The sequence below is a fragment of the Muscardinus avellanarius genome (assembly GCF_963383645.1).
Source record: "Muscardinus avellanarius genome assembly, chromosome: 14".
Taxonomy (NCBI): domain Eukaryota; kingdom Metazoa; phylum Chordata; class Mammalia; order Rodentia; family Gliridae; genus Muscardinus; species Muscardinus avellanarius.
In genome coordinates this window covers 92,713,039-92,733,374 of record NC_137800.1, presented here as the reverse complement: position 1 = coordinate 92,733,374, position 20,336 = coordinate 92,713,039, and the positions used below count along the sequence as shown (strand labels likewise).

Genomic DNA, 20,336 nt, shown 5'->3' with positions numbered 1-20,336 from the left:
AGCAAGCTAATCAAGAACTGTGATACACAGTGGTGAATTCTTAATTTGACCTCAGGATTATGCAGCAGAGATAACATTATCTTCATTTATAGAACTTTTTATCTGGAGGCATCTCTCAGTGCTTTTCCAGCCATTTGTACTACTTTGTTATCACAAACACTGCCGTTAAGGCTGTGAAATGTATTCCAGTATTACTTTTAATTCTCAGTTGCTATAGCTGGGGCAAGGCAGGGGAAGGCTGCACATTTTCTCTCATTTCTAACATTTGCACCAAGGAAAAATTTGGGAAATGACTATTATCTAAAGTTAGAAAGCCCAATCTCATATAATGTTTCTACTAAACAAAGAAAGGGAAGGAGGTACCTTTACAGCAGCCCCTTAGGTCAGCCTGGACCATATTGAACCTTTTGAATTGCTGAAGAGGAAAGGCTCTGTTGGTCATCTCCTTGCTCTTGTACTGTGCACAGTAGGAGAGCTCTCTCCTTTGTTAGAGACCCAACCCAGGGAATAGGAAAATGGTCTGATCAAATTCCACCAGACCACATTCCTACCAAGGTTGCAGACAGCAGCACTTGACTCTCTTAGCCATGTGTAGCTCAAATTTTTTGCTGGTTGAGTTCCTGTGGGTTTAAAGAAACAGACAAAGTTAGATTCTGGCCAATGGGCCAGATATAGCACACCCTTTCCCTTCCAGAAAACACCAGGGAGATTGTCAATGCCAGTCATAATAGAGTACATGATGTGTTCTACTCAGACCATTAAGAAATTATTAATTGAACACACTTATACGAACTCAGTAAAGGCAGCACCTTATGTCTGCCTTGAGTGGGAGAAGAGGTCAGAGCCAACCTCCTGCTTAGTCAGAGATCTCTGGTAAGAGTAGCAATTGCCCCGATTCTCAGCACAGAAGAGTGAGTTTGAGCACCCAGAACAGCTAGTCCAGGAGATGACATTAATATTGGTTATGAACATGAGTGATCAGCTCTTGTCAGGGAGCAGATGGCTAAATGAAGTGCACCGGGAATGCCATGAGATTCAGGCTTGAATATAGGAGGGAAGATGGCCAATGATACAAACCCTAAATATAGTCTCTTAATGTGAACTTTAAAATCGCTTTTATATTATACAGTTAACTTGGAGTGATGGAAAATCTAAGAAAATTACTGAATTAGTGAATAGCAGTTAGCTCTGAACTTTCTATCATATAAGTAGAAGGTTGTTTTTACATACGAAGGGAGGATGTTACTAAGACCTTGCCCAGTCTGTCATATTCTAATTGAAATCTGTTCCTTTAATATGCCCCATCCTTCAGAGTGCATAGTTTATAATTTGGACGAGCATTGGTAGTTAATCTAGTTATGTTTTCTGGTTCTTCCTTTGGATTTAAGTAAGGGAGTATGCTGCATATTCCCTGTGGAATCGTGTGATCCTCAGAAGGGTATGTTCATTAACCTGTGAGTTGTTGGAGAGTAGAGGGAACAAGATGCTTCAAGGTTAATGCTTATTTGTTGGAGATGAAGCTTTCCCGGCCAAGATGCTCAAGACCGGCCTGGTGAAACGCTGCACCATGTGCTGATGCCAGATGCATGTGGCCAGGAGGGAGCCAACAGGGCAGGCTGGCTGTCTCTGCAGATTAATCCTCCTAGCAATTGAGGGTGGGAGTTGGCGTGTGTAAGTATTTAGGTTTAATTTCCTGTGAGGACTTAGGAGCAACACTAAAGTAAAAGATGTTGTGTGGGATTACCAGTAGTTCATTTGAATTTTGCCTTTTAAACAGGAAGGCAATCTTGATTTCATGCATTTGTCTCCAGTGATGACATCATTTACTGAGCTGGAAGCATTTGATTCTGCCTATTTTTGTGTGCACTTGTGCGTGGATCCATTTCTAACCATGAGGCAAGGGTAGATGATGTTCGCTGTTCTCCAATGTAAATGTCTCAAGGACAAATACTTATACTGACATTCAGTAGTTGAACTAAACAGTACCTGGTGTGACTTTTCTAGGTAAAGTTAAGTTTTACTTTATTATTTGGGAGGTGACTTATCCCTGATTTTGCTACAATTCTAGATTCAGTAGGAGCCAGCCTAGGAGCTGATTCAGGGTCTTCAGTCAAATTAATGTGTCCGTTAGCCTATGTCCTGATACACTGTATGTTTAAATGGGGTAACTTATCCTATTCCTCTTAGACTCTGGTGAAACTCATTTCTGACATATTTTCTTTTCTTTTTATCCTCAGGTATATTCGAATAGTTGGGACTCACAATACAGTAAACAAAATTTTTCACATTGTGGCTTTTGAATGTATGTTTACAAATAAAATCTTCACTCTGGAGAAGGGACTGATAGGTAAGTATTACAATTACAATTTTGTGTATATACTCACTTTGTCTTTGACTATTTTGTTATTCCATTAATTAATCTGAATTAGCTCTAAGGGTTCTGGGTGATTTTTATGGCTTATGGCTGAGTGACAGAGGGGAACGTTTACATTTTTAGAAGCAGTCAAAATATTAATTCTAGTAAACTTAAAGGAAAAGAATATAAATATTTTACTAGTAGTTAGGGCTTTTCTGTATTTAATGGGAGTTGAGATTGGGGAGGGATCTTGTCTGATATTGTTCAAATGCTTGTACTTTCTAGGGCCAAGAAGGCATGTTAGCTTTTGATTTTATATGAATGGTATGCTCAGCTATGGGTATTTTTTTTTTCATAATGTGTCAGTCCATATTTGCCCTGCTTAGTCAAGTTCACCTTAAGAAAGTGTCTACCTATAGCTTAAATAAGACCAGAGTGACTGAACTGTCATTGCAAAAGTCAAGTTATTGGGTAGGAAATGCTACCTTGATTATCTTTTGAAGGGACATTTTAAATTTTGGATTAATTACTTGCTTGTTTTCTCCTGTGTTTGGTTTAGAATTTGTTTTAGGCAGTGCATAGCTGGGCATTGTGTACATTCCACCCAGGTTTTGATGTTTTGAGATATCATCGGTGGCTTTTCCCTATCCAGACTACTACCTTGCTTCTCTTTTTTTTTATGAACACAGGTTTTTTTACTCCCTTCTTGTAACAATCCTAGTTAGACTAATGAGATCCTTGAATCTGTGCCTTTATTGTGCTGCTCCCTTTGAAAAATAACTCCATATGTTGGGGGGATAGATACCCCTGCCATGCAGTACCTAAAATAGAATTCTGTACCTTTACAAAGGGACTCAGTTCTCCTGTCCCTCTTCAAGTCCTGTCCATGTTGGGACATACGTTCAGATTGACACAGGTCCTAAAAGCATGGTAGTAACTAAGGTGAGAACGATGAGTGTAACTCAAAAATGTGTACTAATTCTTTGAACAGTCATAGCCAAAATGTTCCTGATACCTGCTGTGTCCTATACTTACGGGAATTTGAGAGGGTAATATTAATGAAGTAGCAAGAATGGGAATTTTTCCAATGTGTAGAGCTGGGTTTTACTAAAACAATTATTTTAGTTTTAACTTTGGTATAGATAAAATTTTTAAGATTAAACATCAGTGCTATTTTTGTGACTTTTAAGTAACTTGAAAGTTTATAAGTTTGAAACATTAACTTGCATTACCATTTTTAATTGTATAATCTGTATGTGTGGGGAGGGTGGTACTGGAGATTGAACCCAGGAGTGTTCTACCTCTGAACTACATTCCCAGCTTTTTTATTTTGAAACAGGATCTTGTTAAGTCACTGTGTACTGGTCTCAAACCTGCATTCTTCCTCTCAGCATCCCTGGTATTGCAATTATAGGTGTGTACCACCTTTCCAAGTGGTGGTACATGCCTGTAGTTTAGTTCTATAGGCTGTATGGGTTTGTGGCAACAGAGGGTAGGAGGGGGCTCCTTTTCCTGATGCCCACTTTCTTCTATAGTCCAAAGTCCTCACTGCACATGAGATTATTGTGCAGTCAGGAGAGTCCTCACTGAGAAAGATCTCAGAAACCAAGATCCTTCACGTTCACAGGAGGGCTCGCATAGGGTTACTCCTTTCAGCCCCATGTACTGCACTGTTGAGCATGCTGCTTAGAAGAGGCCATCTGCTTAAATCAGACCTCCTTATTTTTGCAGGAAGAATAGGTTTGTGGACACTGTTCTTATCACAGAAATGGGCCCTTCTGGCATAAGAGACGATAACAAGAATGAAATGCACTTAAATATATGTTGATATTTTGTACCCCTCTATCCTGAAATAATTGGTAACATGCTATATACTCTGCATGCTTTTCTTCCCTTGCTGTTCTCTTTATAACACTTATTCTGGCACCAGCTATGTAGAAAGATAGTTCTTTCTTTTTGTAGCTACATGGCAGTCAGTAGCTGTAATATTATTTCTTGAATCAGTTCTTCATCAATGAGCCATTTGGATTGTTTTCAGTCTTCTACTATTGATAGTACTATTGCCTTGTACATAAATCTTTCCCCATTTTTGCCAGTATATCTTTGAGATAGAATCCTCAAAAAGGGATTGAGTGATCAAAGGGTAAATGCACATAAAATTTTGCTGGATATTGCCAAATTCACTTTCATAGTGTTGATACCCTTTGGGGGAGGGGGTACTGGAGATTGAACCCAGGAGCAGTCCACCTTCAGCCTGCACCCCAGCCATTTTTATTTCTGTTTGAAACAGGATATTGCTAAGTTGCTGAGGTTGCTCTCAGACCCGGGACCCTTCTATCTCAACCTCCCAAGTACTGGGATTACAGATCTGCACTACTGCGCCCAGCTGAGATGGTAGCCATTTTTATATTCACGCTGGTGCTATATGATAAAAATTGCTTCCCCCACAGCCTTGCCAAGGGGGCATATTTTTAAACTTCTGGATTTTTGCCAGTATGATAGGTAAACAATGGCTTCTCAGTGTAGTTCCAACTGCATTTCTCTTATGGAAAAAATTGAACATCATTTCATATGTTGCAGGGCCATTGTATTTATTTATTTAGTCTTTTTCTTTCTTTCTTTTTTTTTTATTTGCAGTAGTAGGGATGGAACCCAGGGGCTTTCTACCTCCAAGCTATACCCACAGCCCTATTTTTTTATTCCTTAAAAAATAGGAATCTAGCCGGGCGTGGTGGCGCACGCTTGTAATCCCCGCGCTTGGGAGGCGGAGACAGGAGGATCGCGCAGGTTCGAAGCCAGCCGCGCTGGCGTAAGAGACCCTGTTTCAAAAATATAAAATAGGTCTAGGAGTGTAGCCCGGAGGAAGAAGGGCTTCCAGGAACCCCAGTACCACCAAAAAAAAAAAAAAAAAAAAAAGGAATCTATTTTTTATAGGGTCTCACTGAGTACAGAGGGCCTCACTAAGTAGCTGAGATTGGCTGCGAACCGCAATCCTCCTGTCTCAGCCTCTCAAATACCAGAATTAAGCGTGCTCTACCACTCCTGGCTTAGTTTCTTATTTTTGTGGCACTGGTGATTGAATCCAGAGGCATTCTACCTCTGGGCTAAATCCCCAGCCTGAGTTTATTTCTTATTTGGAAACAGGGTCTCACTAAGTTGTACAGGGCTTCGCTAAATTGTGGAGGCTGGATTTGAACCTGTTATCTTCCTGTCTCAGCCTCCCACGTACTGGGACTACAAGCATTCGCCACCACACCCGGCTTCATTTCTTTTCTTTTCTTTTCTTTTCTTTTCTTTTCTTTTCTTTTCTTTTCTCTTCTCTTTTCTTTTCTTCTTTTTCTTTTCTTTTCTTTTCTTTTTTTTTTTTTTTTTTTTTTTTTTTTTTTTTTTTGAGGACTGGGGATGGATCCCAGGGGCACTCTACCTCTGAGCTACACCCCCAGCCCTCTTTTTTATTCTTTATTTTGAAACGTTCTCACGGATTTGCAGAGGGCCTAAGTAGATGAAGCTGTCCTCAAACCATGATCCTCCTGTCTCAGCCTCCCAAATGCTGGGTTTACAAGCCTGTGCCACCACGCCCAGCTTGCATTTCTCTTATTTATTTTTATTGGTGCATTGTAATCATACATCACATTGGAATACAAGACTTGAGAGGATATACAAGCACACATCATCCAATTAGCCCTCATCCAGCCCCCATCCCATTCCCTCCCCCTCCCTCCATCCCATGCTTGTTTGGTGATTAACTTTGATACATTTGTTTATGTACCTCCTGCTTTTTAAAGAGGCTCCATCCTCCCCTATTCCATACCCTCTGATTGGTCATCTTAATTGCTTCACTATAGGGCTCTTTCTATAGCTCGGCCACTTCCTGTTGCCCCTTTCCTCCTAGTTATTGCTGATTAGGGGAAGCATCTGTTTTTTATTTTCTGTGATATTTCTCTGTGCATGCCGCGTTGCAAGTACCGATCCCACTCTTGATGGCCCCAGTAGTGGCCTGCCTACCCGGTGGACTGATCCAGACCTCGCTGGCTCAAGCAGCGGCTTTGCCTCACGGGAGGCCTGAGTCTGGTCTCGCTGGCCCCAACACCAGCCTAACCCTTCAGTTGGCTCCGATCCTGGCCTCGGTGGCCACAGCACCGGCCTAGCCTCAAGACAAGCTCCGATCCCAGCCTCGGTGGCCCCAGCATCGGCCTAGCCTCAAGGCAAGCTCCGATCCCGGTCTCGGAGGCCTCAGTAGCGGCCTTGCCTCATGGAAGGCTCCAATGTCAGCAGCTGGCCCTGGCAACGCCCTAACCCCTCCGCAGGCTCCGATCTCGGCCTCCGAGGGCCCAGCTCCGGCCTTTCCTCACGGCAGGCACCGATCCTGGCCTCGCTGGCCCCGGCACCGGCCTAACCCCTCGGCAGGCTCTTATCCCGGCCTCGGAGGTGCCAGCACCGGCCTTGCCTCACGGCAGGCTCCGATCCCAGCCTCGCTGGCCCCGAAACCAGCCTAACCCCTTGGCAGGCTCCGATCCCGGCCTCGGAGGCCCCAGCACCGGCCTTTCCTCACGGCAGGCTCCGATGACAGCCTCACTGGCCGCAGCACCGGCCTAATTCCTCGGCAGGCTCCGATCCTGGCCTCGGAGGCCCCAGCACCGGCTTTGCCTCACAGTAAGCTCCGATCCCGGCCTTGCTGGCCCCGGCACCAGCCTAACCCCTCGGCAGGCTCCGATCCTGTCCTCAAAGGCCCTAGCACCGGCCTTGCCTCACAGCAGGCTCCCATCCCAGCTTTGCTGTGTTCGTCGCCAGCCTCACCCCTCGGCAGGCTCCAATCCAAGCACCCTCTTCGCCCCACCATTTGTCCCACGTTCTCGAGGGTGCGTGGTGGTAGCATTCTGCCTCTGGGGTTATTACTTCAAAGGTTCCAGGTGTAATGCATCAGATCTCTGCCTCCCCTGAGTACTGGTGCCACTGCCATTGCCACTGCCTCCACCATTTCAAATCTTTCCCAAGCTCTTTTTCCACTGTGAATGTTGTCCAGTGTTCCTAAGAATGTGCGACGGTAGCATTCAACATTTGTGTAATTTCTCAAAAAAAAAAAAAAATAAGGTTGGTAGGATCCGATTTCTGCTTCTCCTGAATACAAGTCTCCACCGCCATCGCGGGGACCACTTTCAACACCGCCTTTCTCCTTGGTCTCCGCTAAACTCTCTCCTTATAGGTGATGTCCAAGATTCTTAGCAATGTAGAGAAGAAGCAGTCCTCCTTCACGGAGAATTTTTCCAAAAGTTCCAGTTCATTTGGATAAGTTTTGTCTGCATCTCCAGTATCCTGGCATCTGCCACGGCCTTCTTGATCCCTCTCCGATATTTTTCTTTTTTTTTTCCTTTTTTTTTTTTTTTTAAATAAGAGAAGACAGTATGTGTGGTTTGAGGAGGTAGTGGGATCAGGCACTCAGTAGCACTGTGACCCAGCCCGTTTTCCCCAAGGGTCCAGTGTGCTCCGCACTACTCCGCCTAGGGCCCAGAGTCCTGCGACCCAGGCCCCGGCTCTTCCAGGGTCCGGCGTGCCCTGCCCGACCCCTGCCCGGGACCCAGGGTCTTACGACTGGGCCTGGTTTCTCCAGGGGTCTGGTGTGCTCTGTGCGGTCCGGCCCGGGGACCAGAGTCCTGTGACCCGGGCCCCGGCTGTTCCGGGGTCCGGCGTGCCCCCTGCATTTCTTTTTAATAAAGCTCTTTTCAACTGGGTGTGGTGGCACATCCTTGTTATCCAAGTACTTGGAAAGCTAAGACAGGAGGATCACAGGTTCAAAGCCAGCCTCCACAAAGCCAGCCTCGGTAACATAGCAAAGTCCCTCAGCAACCTAGTGAGACCTTGTTTTCAAATAAGACAAAGAATCAGGCTGGGGGCTTAGTTTGGAGGTAGAATGTCTCTGGGTTCAGTCCTCAATACCACAGAAGTTAAATAAAATAAAATAGCTCTTTTCTTACAGTGCTTCTAAATGAATACAGAATGTGCTTGTGTCAGACCTGGGTGAGCAGTAGGCTCAGCGGTGATGCCAGAGTGTGGTACTCAGCACGACAGGGATCTGGTTTCCTTATTACAGCCTCCTGGATCCTCTGGAAAAGATAAGCTCTCATGAGGTTCTTCCTCCTTGTCTTTGGTTCTCCTGCTCTGCTTAGGACATATTAACGACAACAGGGAACTGCCACCTCAAAACTTAGGGTCCTTTAACCTATCCAGCAAATGGGAAGAAAACCCTGTGATCACCTTTAGGCCACAAAGGAAGCCTCAAGGAAGACTGGTGGCTTTTTTGTTCCAGCTCTTAGTAAGTAACTGACCTAGGGCAGTGAATGTAGGGCAAGTGCGGCCTCTGCTGCTGAGGCTGTGGGACTCTCCGCCTCCTGCACCCACACCTGTGTCATCTGAATAGAAGCAGAGGTGTCCTTTTCATCTGCTGTACTAGGTACCACCAGACGCAGACAGAACAGAATGTGTTTTCTCCCTTCCTCCCATCTTGACAATCCCCCAGGTCTTTCTGTTGGTAAAATCATAGGCCATGGTGGTAAGGGGAGTCTGGGACCTGTATTTGCAAAGGTCTCCCTTGTGAGATGCAGTATAGAGCAAGGGAAGGAGAGCAGAGCTGAGAGTAAACAGACTGGCACAAGGCAAAAAGACAGTGCGCTGTCTCCTTCCAGCAGGAAACCCACCATCCAGTTCAAAGTAGCTGGACAAGAACTGGCAAGGCTGGAAGTGTAGGCAGTGTGGAGAGCAGCTGACAGAAACACAGTACATGAGGAAAGGCCAAATGTTTAGTTGGGAGTTCAGGCAGCCCATATAGCTTCTTGCCCCCTAGGCTAAGTCTTCATGAAGAATGGTGCATTGAGCTGAGCCTTGAATCCAGTAAGTTTTGCAGAGCATAATAAAACTGCTGTTTACCTAGCAACAAAAATAGGTGACATTTATTTTCCTCCTAGGAGCTGAAGGCAAGAAGTAGAAATAGGTGGTCTATACTTGCGACTCTCATTTAAAAGTGCTTTTGAGCATTTGTCCAAAATGCTGTAAAGTTTCTGGGAAAGTAAAGAGTTGAAAATCTGGGCTATGAAGGGCTTTTGGCATCCACTGAACTAGAGATGCAGTGTGACTTTTGTGTTTACAGCTCTGTTTAGAAAAGTAAGTTCCCCTGTTTCAGAAACAGAAACTTGCAAGTGAGGGGTTTCATTAGCTGAAGATGTTGGAATATGGCCCACAGCAAGCCTCCCAGGGTAGCAGAGACGCCTCTGGGCCTCAGTGCAGGCAGTATCCGCAGTGACACTCACTGGTGAGTCTGGGATGGGCTGGACCAGGAGGCTGCTTTTCCCCCAGACTGACTTCTCTAACCAGTTATTAAGGCTGGTTCTAAGTGTCAGTGAAATGTAACTTCTTGAGCTTTTGTAAATTACTTGGCTTTAAGCAGACACTTATTAAGAGGCTGTCACATGTTTTAGACACTGGGGAGAGAGAAAGAGACGGGTGTAGTTTCCACTTTGGAGAATCATACCAGCTAAGGAGGAAAAAGGCTTAAACAAAAGTGACATTAGGGCCATAAAATAAGTTGTGTATGGCGAGGCTTCAGCAGATGTGATGGGACCCCTGGACAGAAGCACCAATCTGAGCTGAGGATGGTGTCAGGCAAGATCTCCCAATGAATGGACGTATCAGGCCAGTCCCCACGTGGAAAGATGGGCTGCTTGTGCAAAGGCTTGCCTCTGACACACTCCACACCAGAGCTGCATCCGAGGGACCACCTTGTACTCCACGGGCAGCTGGTGGAGGGGAGGGGGCCACAGATGCTTGTGTCTCACTTTTCCCTACAGAAGACAGAACCTAATTTTCCCATAAGAGCTTAGAGCTTTACAAAATTATCATAAATATCCCACTGTGATGCATAATGTTTGCGTGTTTGTTTCCTTTTTGTGATGCCTGTGTTCTCAAACACAAATGGGACACAACTCCCATGTGAGGGATGGGTAGTGTGGTGCTAGAAATGACATCCTCAGTCAGTCAGGGCCTGCAATGTAGTGTGTGGCCAGCTGTGTACTCACATTTCTTTTAATTAGCCTTTCCAGTTAAGACTCTGCATGAAAATGCCAAATAAAAGTGTATGTACTGAGTGAGTCCATCGGTGTAGCAGTAGTCATGTCCATGGCTGGCTGAGTCTGGGTGCTGGGGTAGTATTCATAGGTCAGGGGTGATTAATTGTAGTGATAGTTTCACATTGTCTAATATGTTAAAACTCATCAAATCATAGACTTTAAATATGTGCGATTCATTGCATGTCAGTTCAGTGTAGATTCAAGCAAGATGTTTAAGATGGGAGGAACCTGGGTGTGGTGGCACACATTTGTAATCCCAGTACTTGGGAGGTTGAGACAGGAGGATCACAGGTTCGTGGTCAGCCTCAGCTACTTAATGAGACCCTGTTTCAAAATTAAGAATTAAAAAAAATAGGGCTGGGGGTGTAGCTAAGAGGTAGAATGCCCATGGATTCCGTCCCCAGTTCCACCCCCACACACATTCACACAAGAAAATGGGAGGAAGGATTTCAGTAGCCTTTTGGATATTGCAGTGCCACTTATTTATTAAGGTAGTGAGTTGGGCATGGCAGTGCACACTTATAATCCCAGTACTTGGGAGGCTGATACAGGATTGCAGGCTCATGGCCAACCTAATCTACTTAGTGAAGTCCGTAACGTAGTGAGACTGTGTTTCATGATAAGGAATTAAAAATGGGTCTGGGGAAGTAGCTCAGAGGTAGAATGTCCCTGGTTCCAATCCCCAGTACCTAAAAAATAAAAATAAAATAGTGATGTGAAGCTGGGTGTGGTGGCACAAGCTTGTAATTCAGTACTTAAAAGGCTGAGACAGGAGGATTGTGGGTTCAAGGCCAGCCTCAGAAACTTAGTGAAGCCCTCCACAACTCAGTGAGGTCCTCTTTCAAAATAAAAAATAAGCCGGGCGTGGTGGCGCAGGCTTGTAATTCCCAAGCTTGGGAGGCAGAGACAGGAGGATCGTGCAGGTTTGAAGCCAGCCGCGTGCGCTGGCTTAGGAGACCCTGTTTCCAAGTAAAAAATGTAAAAATAGGTCTGGGAGTGTAGCCCGGAGGTAGAAGGGCTTCCAGGAACCCCACTACCACCAAAAAACAAAATAAAAAATAAAATAGGGCTGGGCATGTAACCCAGAGGTAGAATGTCCCTGGGTTCTATCCCTAGTACCGCCAAAAATATAATAAAATAGTGATATGAGGCTCTGCTTTTGTGAACCAAACATCTTTAGGGTTTAAAGGCAATTGTGTCAAACCTCTGCACAAGTTGTTTGGGATGGGACCCTTACACCAGTGGCCCCTCTTGCCTTGTTACCCCAGGTAGCAGGACTCGGGTGTGTCACTGATTTGAGTAAAATGAAGTGATCCCATGAGAGTGGAAACTTGGTAAGTGAGCCAGCCTGGGATGCGGCAGTCTTTAAATTTATTGGCTCATTAATATTGTGAAGATGGGTATGTTTCTTTTATGGCTGCATTAGACACTTATATTTTTAAGGACAGGAATCAGTACAGTGCTGCAAGAGAGAATGTACTTAAAAATCACAACATTACCTGTGGTAAAATTATCATAAAAACTGCCTAGTGCTCAAGCAGGGGATTACTGCAATTCTGCCCTCATAACGACAGGAAATGGTCGTTGGTGAAGTTGTTTTCCATGAAGCTGTGATGAAATCAACTAAAATGGTAATAAAGCGAGTATAGAAGTGAGGGACTCAAGTGAGATGTAAAAGTGCAGAAGGTGCTAGATGTTCGAACTGGAGTCTGCAGGAAATGATTCTGTAAAATACCAAATATAACTTGATGGAGTTCTTAGTTCAGACCTGTCAGCAGTGTGGGCTGGTTCTGAGGCTGTGGGGAGCTGAGGACATGGTGCCCTCCATAGCCCCAGCCCTGAAGGGCAGCTACCCTGTGGTTGCTGGCCAGAGGACCTGGAAGGCAGAGCAGTGGTCTTTAGTGGCAAATGATTGTTTAGGAAAGGTTTATTTTTTTGGTGGTACTGGGGAAGGAACCCAGAGGCTTTCTACCTCCGGGCTATACTCCCAGACCTTTTTTTTTTTTTTTTTTGGTGGTACTGGGGTTCCTGGAAGCTCTTCTACCTCGGGGCTACACTCCCAGACCTATTTTTACATTTTCATTTTGGAAATAGGGTCTCCTAAGCCAGCGCACGGCTGGCTTCGAACCTGCGCGATCCTCCTGTCTCCGCCTCCAAAGCGCGGGGATTACAAGTGTGCACCACCACACCCGGCCTCCCAGACCTTTTTTATATTTTATATGGAAACAGGGTCTCACTAAGTTGCTGAAAGCCTCACTAAGTAGCTGAGGCTGGCTTTGAATCCGTGCGATCCTCCTGTCTCAGTCTCCCAAGTGCGGGGATTACAAGCGTGTGCCACCACGCCCGGCCTAGGAAAGATTTAAAACTCTGTTTCTTTCCTCCTGGCTCAGGGAACCAGTCACCCTAGGGAGCATTATCATACTTTTTCCCAGTAATTCTTGACGACTTAATGTGATTGTTAATGTTCAGTAGATGCCTGTTAGAATTGGCGGCACATCTCAATAAAACCTCAGTGGGCAGCTGGGCGTGGTGGTGCACACTTGTAATCCCAGCATTTGGGAGGCTGAGATCGGAGGATCGCAGTTCGTGGACAGCCTCAGCTACTTAGTAAGGCCCTCCACAACTTAGTGAGACCCTGTTTCAAATTAAAAAGAATAAAAAATAGGGCAGGGGGTGTAGCTCAAGGTCGAATGCTCCTGTGTTCTATCCTCAGACCTGCAAAAAAAAAAAAAAAAAAAAAAAAAACCTCACATTGGGTATATGTAAACAAAAATACACACACACGCACACGCACACGCACACGCACGTACCCCGCAGGTCTGGGGATGGAACCCAGGGGCATTCGACTTCCAAGCTACACCTCCAGCCCTATTTTTTATTCTTTATTTTGAAACCGGGTCTCACTGAGTTGCAGAGGGCCTCACTAAGTAGCTGAGGCTGTCCGCGAACTGCAATCCTCTGGTCTCAGCCTCCTGAATGCTGGGATTCCAAGAGTGCACCACCATGCCCGGTTCTGAAATATTTTTACATTAGAGAAATAACTTATATTGTTAGCGTATTCCAGATGATCGGGCTTGCCCTTGTCACCGCTCCTGCTGCCACCCTAGTCGTCATTGCTGTCCACTCACTGGCTCCCCGCCCCTCTCCAGCCCCTCGCAGTGTTCATCCTCACACTCCAGTAGGAGTGAGCTCGTCAGAACCACTCAGGCACTGTCCACTGCCCTTAGGGCAAATTCAGCATCTTCACCGTGGCTCCCTGGGCCCTGCATAATTGACAGCTGTGTATTTGCTTCATCTGGCTCTCTATATTCAGAGCGGGCACGACTTTGTTCTATTTCTAGAGACCACAGGGCCTTTATACTTTCTGTTCCCTCTGGAAGGCTTCTGACGCTTTCTGCATTCTTACCTGCACCTCATCAAACCCCACCCCTTTTACTAGGTGTCTTCCTATTCTTTAAATTTCACCTCGTATCACATCTTTTTCCCTGATACTTTACTCTCAGACTAGGTAAAGTTTCTTCATAATGCTGATAGATCTGGGATATTTTCTTCAGAGAACTTACTTTCATTTGTAATTATATATTTTTTCACACTGTTTGATTTGGTTTGTTTTGTGCACTGTTGTACACCCAACACTTGAAAATTTGATCCTCAATAAATGATGGATGAATGGAATGCCCCTATTTCAGGGTCTTGCTGAGTTGCTGAGGCTGTCTGCAAACCTGTGATCCTCTAGTCTCAGCATGCTCCACCAGGCCGGACGCCTAGTCAGTTTCTTACCAGTACTGCTACTGTCTACGGGGGGTCACTCCGTTCTCTTTCATTGTTCTCATTATAGCCAGAGTGGCCTTCTGGAACATCCCCATGCTCAAAGTCACTGGCTTTCCCCCCTTTAATTTGCTGAAAGGATGGGTGTTTTAATGATAAGCTTGCATTTGAGGACTCTTGCTACTTGGACACAATGTATTTTCTAAATAATTAATGAACTTGGTTGGCTAACATTTATTTTAGTATTTTTGCATCTGTTTTCTTAAATAGAATGGGCTCATACACTAATTTTCTTGCCCCGTCTCTTAAGTTTTCTACAAACAAAACAACATTAAAATGGCTTAAACAGCTTCTTTTTTGTGTTTTCTGGATTAGTGTGTGCTAAGATAGAAATGATTTCTTTTACTAAGTTGTCTTTGAAGCTTTCTTCTAATACTAAATTTGGTGATTTGGTAAGCTCCCATCCCTATAGGTTTTATCTCACTGTGTGGGTGTATGGATTATCCAGTCAAATTAATACATACCCAAGACCCCAGTGATGCCAGAGGGAGGTCACCTTCTGCAGACAGTGGTTATGTGTCCTTCATGTGCCGTGGTAGCTGAAAGCCCCTTCCATGGTCAGCTGATACCTATTACCATCCATTCATTTGTTTTATTCAGTGTTAGCCACAGAACTTCAATACACAAGTTGTATATGATAGAATAGGGGGTGCCTACTCTCGCCCTCACCTAATTCTCTGGACTTTGCCACTCTTCCCATAGAAACGCACTGTCTTGTTTTGTTCTTGCTCCCTCCTTCTCTCATGCTAAATCCTTCTTCCCACTGGGCGTGGTGGCGCACACTTGTAATCCTTGCCCGGGTTCGAAGCCAGCCGCTCTGGCTTAAGAGACCCTATTTCCAAATAAAAAAGTATAACATAGGTCTGGGAGTGTAGCCCGGAGGTAGAAGGGTTTCCAGGAACCCCAGTACCACCAAAAATAAAAAATAAATACATCCTTCTTCCCTCTTGTCCAAGTTTTATGGCTCCAGAGGAAAATTGAATTATTTGAGGCCAAAGACAAGGAGATTGCCAGTGGGGCAACTTTGGCAAGATTAGAATAGTGAAGCTGGAAGCCGGGTGTGGTGGCGCAGATCTGTAATCCCAGCATTCGGTTTGCAGACAGGCTCAGCTACTTACCGAGGACCACCACAACTCAGTGAGACCCTGTTTCAAAAATAAAAAGACTAAAAAAAAAAAAAAAAAAAAGGCTGGGGTTTAGCTTGGAGGTACAGTGTCCCTGGGTTGCATCCCTGGTACTACAAAAAAAGAAAGAAGAAAGAAAGAAAGAGAGAAAGAGAGAAAGAGAGAAAGAGAGAAAGAAAGAAAAGAAAGAGAAAAAGCAAAGAATAGTGGAGCTGGGCTTAGTGGTGCACAGTTGTAATCCTAGTAATTGGGAGACTGACACAAGGATCACAGGCTTGAGTCCTGTGCAACTTAGTGAGAGCCTGTTTTAAAATAAAAAGTAAATAGGTCTGGGGTGTATCTCAGTGGTAGAACACTCCTGGGTTCAATCTCTAAGTACCAAAAAGAATAATGGGCAGCAGAGGAAATGGATTTGATCTCTGTAAATATCTTAGGCTGATATGTTCTTGCTTCTGAGATTTGGGGGTATACGCAGCGGCTTTAGAGGACTTGGGCAGGGCATACTCAGTCTTGTTAGTTTAAATACCTTCTATACGCTTTGCATCCTGAGTCTCTGAAATCTCAACCTCAGTTGGAATAAAATCTGAACACATGACATATCTATTCAGACGTCCCCCGTTCTTCTGAATACATATTTCTTTAAAACATGATAGTAATTTTCATATCATGTTAATTTTGTTTTTCAATTGGCTGAAGACACAGTGTATACTCGTCAGACAGTAACTGCCTGGCATACTCAGTGTGCATAATGGCCATCAAGCTGATCCAGAGAGCGACAAACAAGCCGTAAAAGCTAAAAGGCAGTTCTTGTGGTAGATCAGTTATAATAATTTTATATCTCAGTGTTTTTCATTTGTGACACTTTGTATAATAAACAATTAACTGCGTGCTTTTGACATCTCACAGTTAACGTGAAGAGAGTTAAAAAACAGACGCTGTAAACCAAAGCGAAGTGGAGAGAAGCCGTTGGCCTCTGGGAGGCTGCGACCTGGTTACTGCTCACTGTGCACTCTGTACCTTTTCACTACCAATTGCTGTTTCTTTGTCTTTGATAAACAAGATAATTGATATGAATGAATGTGATCCTATAAAATGGTTCCCCAATTGCAGAGTTTCATGCTGGGGTATAATTTTCCTTATGGCACATTACCGTTAATCTTTAAATGGATAGACTAGTTAATCTGCCTTTCGCAAGAAGACATTAGGTGACTCACCCCTCATCAGAGCTGACAAAAACACTGGGTGTAAGTGGGGCACAGAAAGAAATGACTAATGGTCACATTAGTGAGCGAGCGTGTGGATCCTTGAGTGGAGGTTTAGAACTGGGAATGGAAGATGTGGCTTTAGGTAGAGGAGATGCAGGCTCTTCAGGAGGACAAAGGCAGCTATGCAGAAGGGATGAGGCTCGGCTTCCCCTCCCTGCTCACCCCAGTCTTGCCAGCCAGAATAGAATAGCGATTTTGCAGCACTTACAGGATGAGCTGCCACCGCCGCCGCCACCGCCGCCGCCGCCGCCGCCGCCGCCTCCTCCTCCTCCTCCTCCTCCTCCTCCTCCTCCTCCTCCTTCCTCTTCTTCTTCTTCTTCTTCTTCTTCTTCTTCTTCTTCTTCTTCTTCTCCTTCTCCTTCTCCTTCTCCTTCTTCTTCTTCTTCTTCTTCTTCTTCTTCTATACTTGGGGTGGAACCCAGGGGCTTTCTACCTCCAGCTACACTCCCAGACCTGTTTTATATTTTATTTGTAAGCAGGTCTCGTTGTTACTGAGAGCCTCACTCAGTAGCTGAGGCTGACTTTGAACCTGTGCGATCCTCCTGTCTCAGCCTCCCAAGCACAGGGATTACAAGTGTGCGTCACTATGCCTGGCTCAGGCTGAGGTTCTTGTTCTGTGTGTGTGTGTGTGTGTGTGTGTGTGTGTGTGTACGCGCGTGCAGATCTGGGGATGGAACCCAGGGCCATTCGACCTCCAAGCTACACCCCCTGCCCTATTTTTTATTCTTTATTTTGAAACCGGGTCTCACTGAGTTGTAGAGGGCCTCACTAATTAGCTGAGGCTGTCCGCAAACTGCAATCCTCCGGGGCTCAGCCTCCCGAATGCTGGGATTTCAAGTGTGCGCCACCACGCCCGGCTTCAGGCTGAAGTTCTTAAACAAGAAAGCTTTAATGTGCTTGCGTTCTTTTTATTTGTGGAAAAGGGTCAGGGCTTTACAAAACTACCATTTTGTATCGTAAATAGTACTTAGCTTTTGAATCCTCAATTGGAGACTTTCTTTAGGAAATGTCAAGGACTGAGCAAGCAGAAGAGCTGCGTAAGTTTACATGAAGTTGGGAAGTCTGCGGTGCAAAAATTCATACTTTGTGGTGCACGCTTGGAATCCGAGCATTTGGGAGGCTGAGACAGGAGGATCCAGGTTCGTGGCCAGCCTCAGCTACTCAGTGAGGCCCTTTGCAACTCAGTGAGACCCTGTTTCAAAACAAAGAATAAAAAATAGGGCTGGAGGTGGAGCTCAGAGGTAGATGCCCCTGGGTTCCATGCCCAGTATCACAAAAACAAAAAAAGGAAGAAAGAATTGACACTCTGCTCTGGAAAACCTCTCTCTTCCCCCCTCCCCGCCCCACATACACCTGAGAGAATGAATGGGGGAAAGCGTGGGTAAACAGAGTACACACAGCATATTCGTCATATCCACACCGTCCCTGAGGGCACGAATGATATTCACCTTGCGTCTTGGAATCGTGGTTTCAAAAGTAATAATAATTATTTGCTTGTCTAGTGCATTCCAATATGTAGTTAAAAAACTAATCTTCACCCACGGCAAGGAAAGCTGTGGTGAGGTAGGTTTCTCCTGGGACAAGTCTCTTTGGCAGGATCGTCACCACCTCTCAGAGATGCAGCAGGCCAAGGGTGGTGCTGTCCAGTTTAATGTCATCTTTTCACCGAGACGATGGGCTACCTCTCCCTCTTCCACTCTTGAAAGGTTAGCCTTTCTTCAGAGTAGAACAGGTTTTCCTGCAACATCTGTCAGCTTGGCAGTGAGCACACCCTAAGGAAATTAGGAGCATTTGAAGACTGTCTGAATACTGCAGGGAGCCTTTCCTCTCTCTTCCTCTCCCCTCCCGCATGTATCCTCCCAAGAAAGCAGGGCAGCAACATGCCATTTTCACTCTTAGTCTCACTAATAAATTATAACCATTTGTGTCTGTGATTTTTTAATGTGTTTTGATTTGCTCCTTCCATTAAGAAAGCTTCTGAAACCAAAAATACTTGGCTTTCCTGGAGGGAGCTGTGAGTAGACCCTTTTGTTGAATGAAGAGATACCTTTGGCCACTGTGCACTGGCACAAAGAGGCCTTTGATCTAATGACACAGATGATCTTGATCTGATTCAGTAGGTTAGAAATTGCTGTCCCCAGCAAGTATCGACCCGAAGGAGCTGCTTTCTCGGCTATTCTGGAACTGCTGGCTGCATATTATACTAGCAGGTGTTAATAGTTTTTTGCAGGTCAGTAGAATTGTTATTGGCTCTTCCATCCTTTGCCCCTATCATTTTACAATTACAAGGTGGCTTATGAAAATAAGTCTCCCTTCTTGTGTACAACTCAGATTTCTGAAATGTTGGTCCTACCAACCTGTTCCACGTGGGAAGCCTGGCTCTCTATGGCTGAGGAGTGCCAAGCCTGGATCTTGTTTCTCTGAAACTCACCTTTGTAAATCTTATCTCTTAGTTGTCAATGTTCATAAAAAGGAAAGAAGCAGAAGGGTTCACTCAGTTTTAGAGGTGAAGAGACCGAGCCAGGAATGGTTAAAGGGCTCCTGGAGATTGCAAGGGTGCTGTTCACAGAAGCAAGGTCGGCTCTCTAGGCTGGCTTCCCAGGCTGCTGCCTTCTCCAGTGACCCCAGAGAAGGTAGGAAGGGAGAGGTGACCATTTCCCCCTTCAGACTTAGAGGATAGAGACTTGATAGAAGGCACTAGAATGCTGAGATAAGACCGTTCTTAACAGAGGCATATACAAAAAAATATAAGTGCCATTTAAAAATATGGTATTGATTTTTTATTTTCTCCCTAAAATCTCAGTGTTCACTACTGAGAGAACTGAAGACAGTAGGAGAGCTCTTTGTAAGTTGCCTTTTATTGCATTTAATACAAGTCTTTTTTATAACTCTCTGTAAATATACTGAAAACTGCAGACTGATTCTGTTTCCTCAGCCTAGAGTAACCGTGGCCTCCAGGAGATAGTGTAATTGGTGGGTTCTGTCAGGTGTTTTTCTGGTAGCTGCTTTACGGCAGAGTAGGAGTGAAGTCATTTCAGCACACTGCATTGAAGCTGCATAGCCAGGTTCCCCCAGGACCCTGAGGTTACCCCTCCAGAGGTGGCACCTCAGTCATGCCACAGCCCTGGGCTGCTGCCTCAGGCTGGAGCAAGGGGCCCAGAGGCAGGCTGCTTCTCAGGCATCTAGAATTTGATAAGCGTTCTCAATTCTGAGCCAGGTGTTCAGAAGTTCCCATTACCTTTACCCATGTGGTTTTTTTTTTTTAAGTCCAGTCCTACTTCCTTGAGAAGGGAGTATGAGTGCTAAGATATCTGAGATTTGGTGTTATATCTAACCTGTTTGTCTCTGTCTCTGAAGGCTACAGCAGAAGGTTCTCCCAAAGTAGAGTTAGAAAAATTCTTGCCACAGGTCTCCTTGGGGCACTTTCTATGACATCCAGAGACCCATTTAACATTTGAACACCTCACTATTTTGTGTGTGTGTGTGTGTGTGTGTGTGTGTGTGTGTGTGTGGTATTGTGGGTAGAACCCAGAGGCTTTCTACCTCCAGGCTATACTCCCAGGCCTATTTTTGGAAACAGGGTCTCACTAAGTTACTGAGAGCCTCACTAAGTAGCTGAGGCTGGCTTCGAACCTGTGTGATTCTC

The 20,336-nt window shown here is 45.0% G+C and overlaps 1 protein-coding gene across 1 annotated transcript in view; it reads left to right on the top strand.

The window, feature by feature from the left end:
• Window positions 1–20,336, top strand: part of BTBD9 (BTB domain containing 9) — a gene marked incomplete at both ends in the record, with an annotated part of 383,151 nt that overhangs the window by 235,955 nt on the left and 126,860 nt on the right. Inside the window, one exon of the mRNA XM_080710958.1 lies at window positions 2,238–2,347. Within this exon, the coding sequence (XP_080567084.1) occupies window positions 2,238–2,347 (110 nt within the window). The remainder of the gene's footprint in view (window positions 1–2,237; window positions 2,348–20,336) is intronic.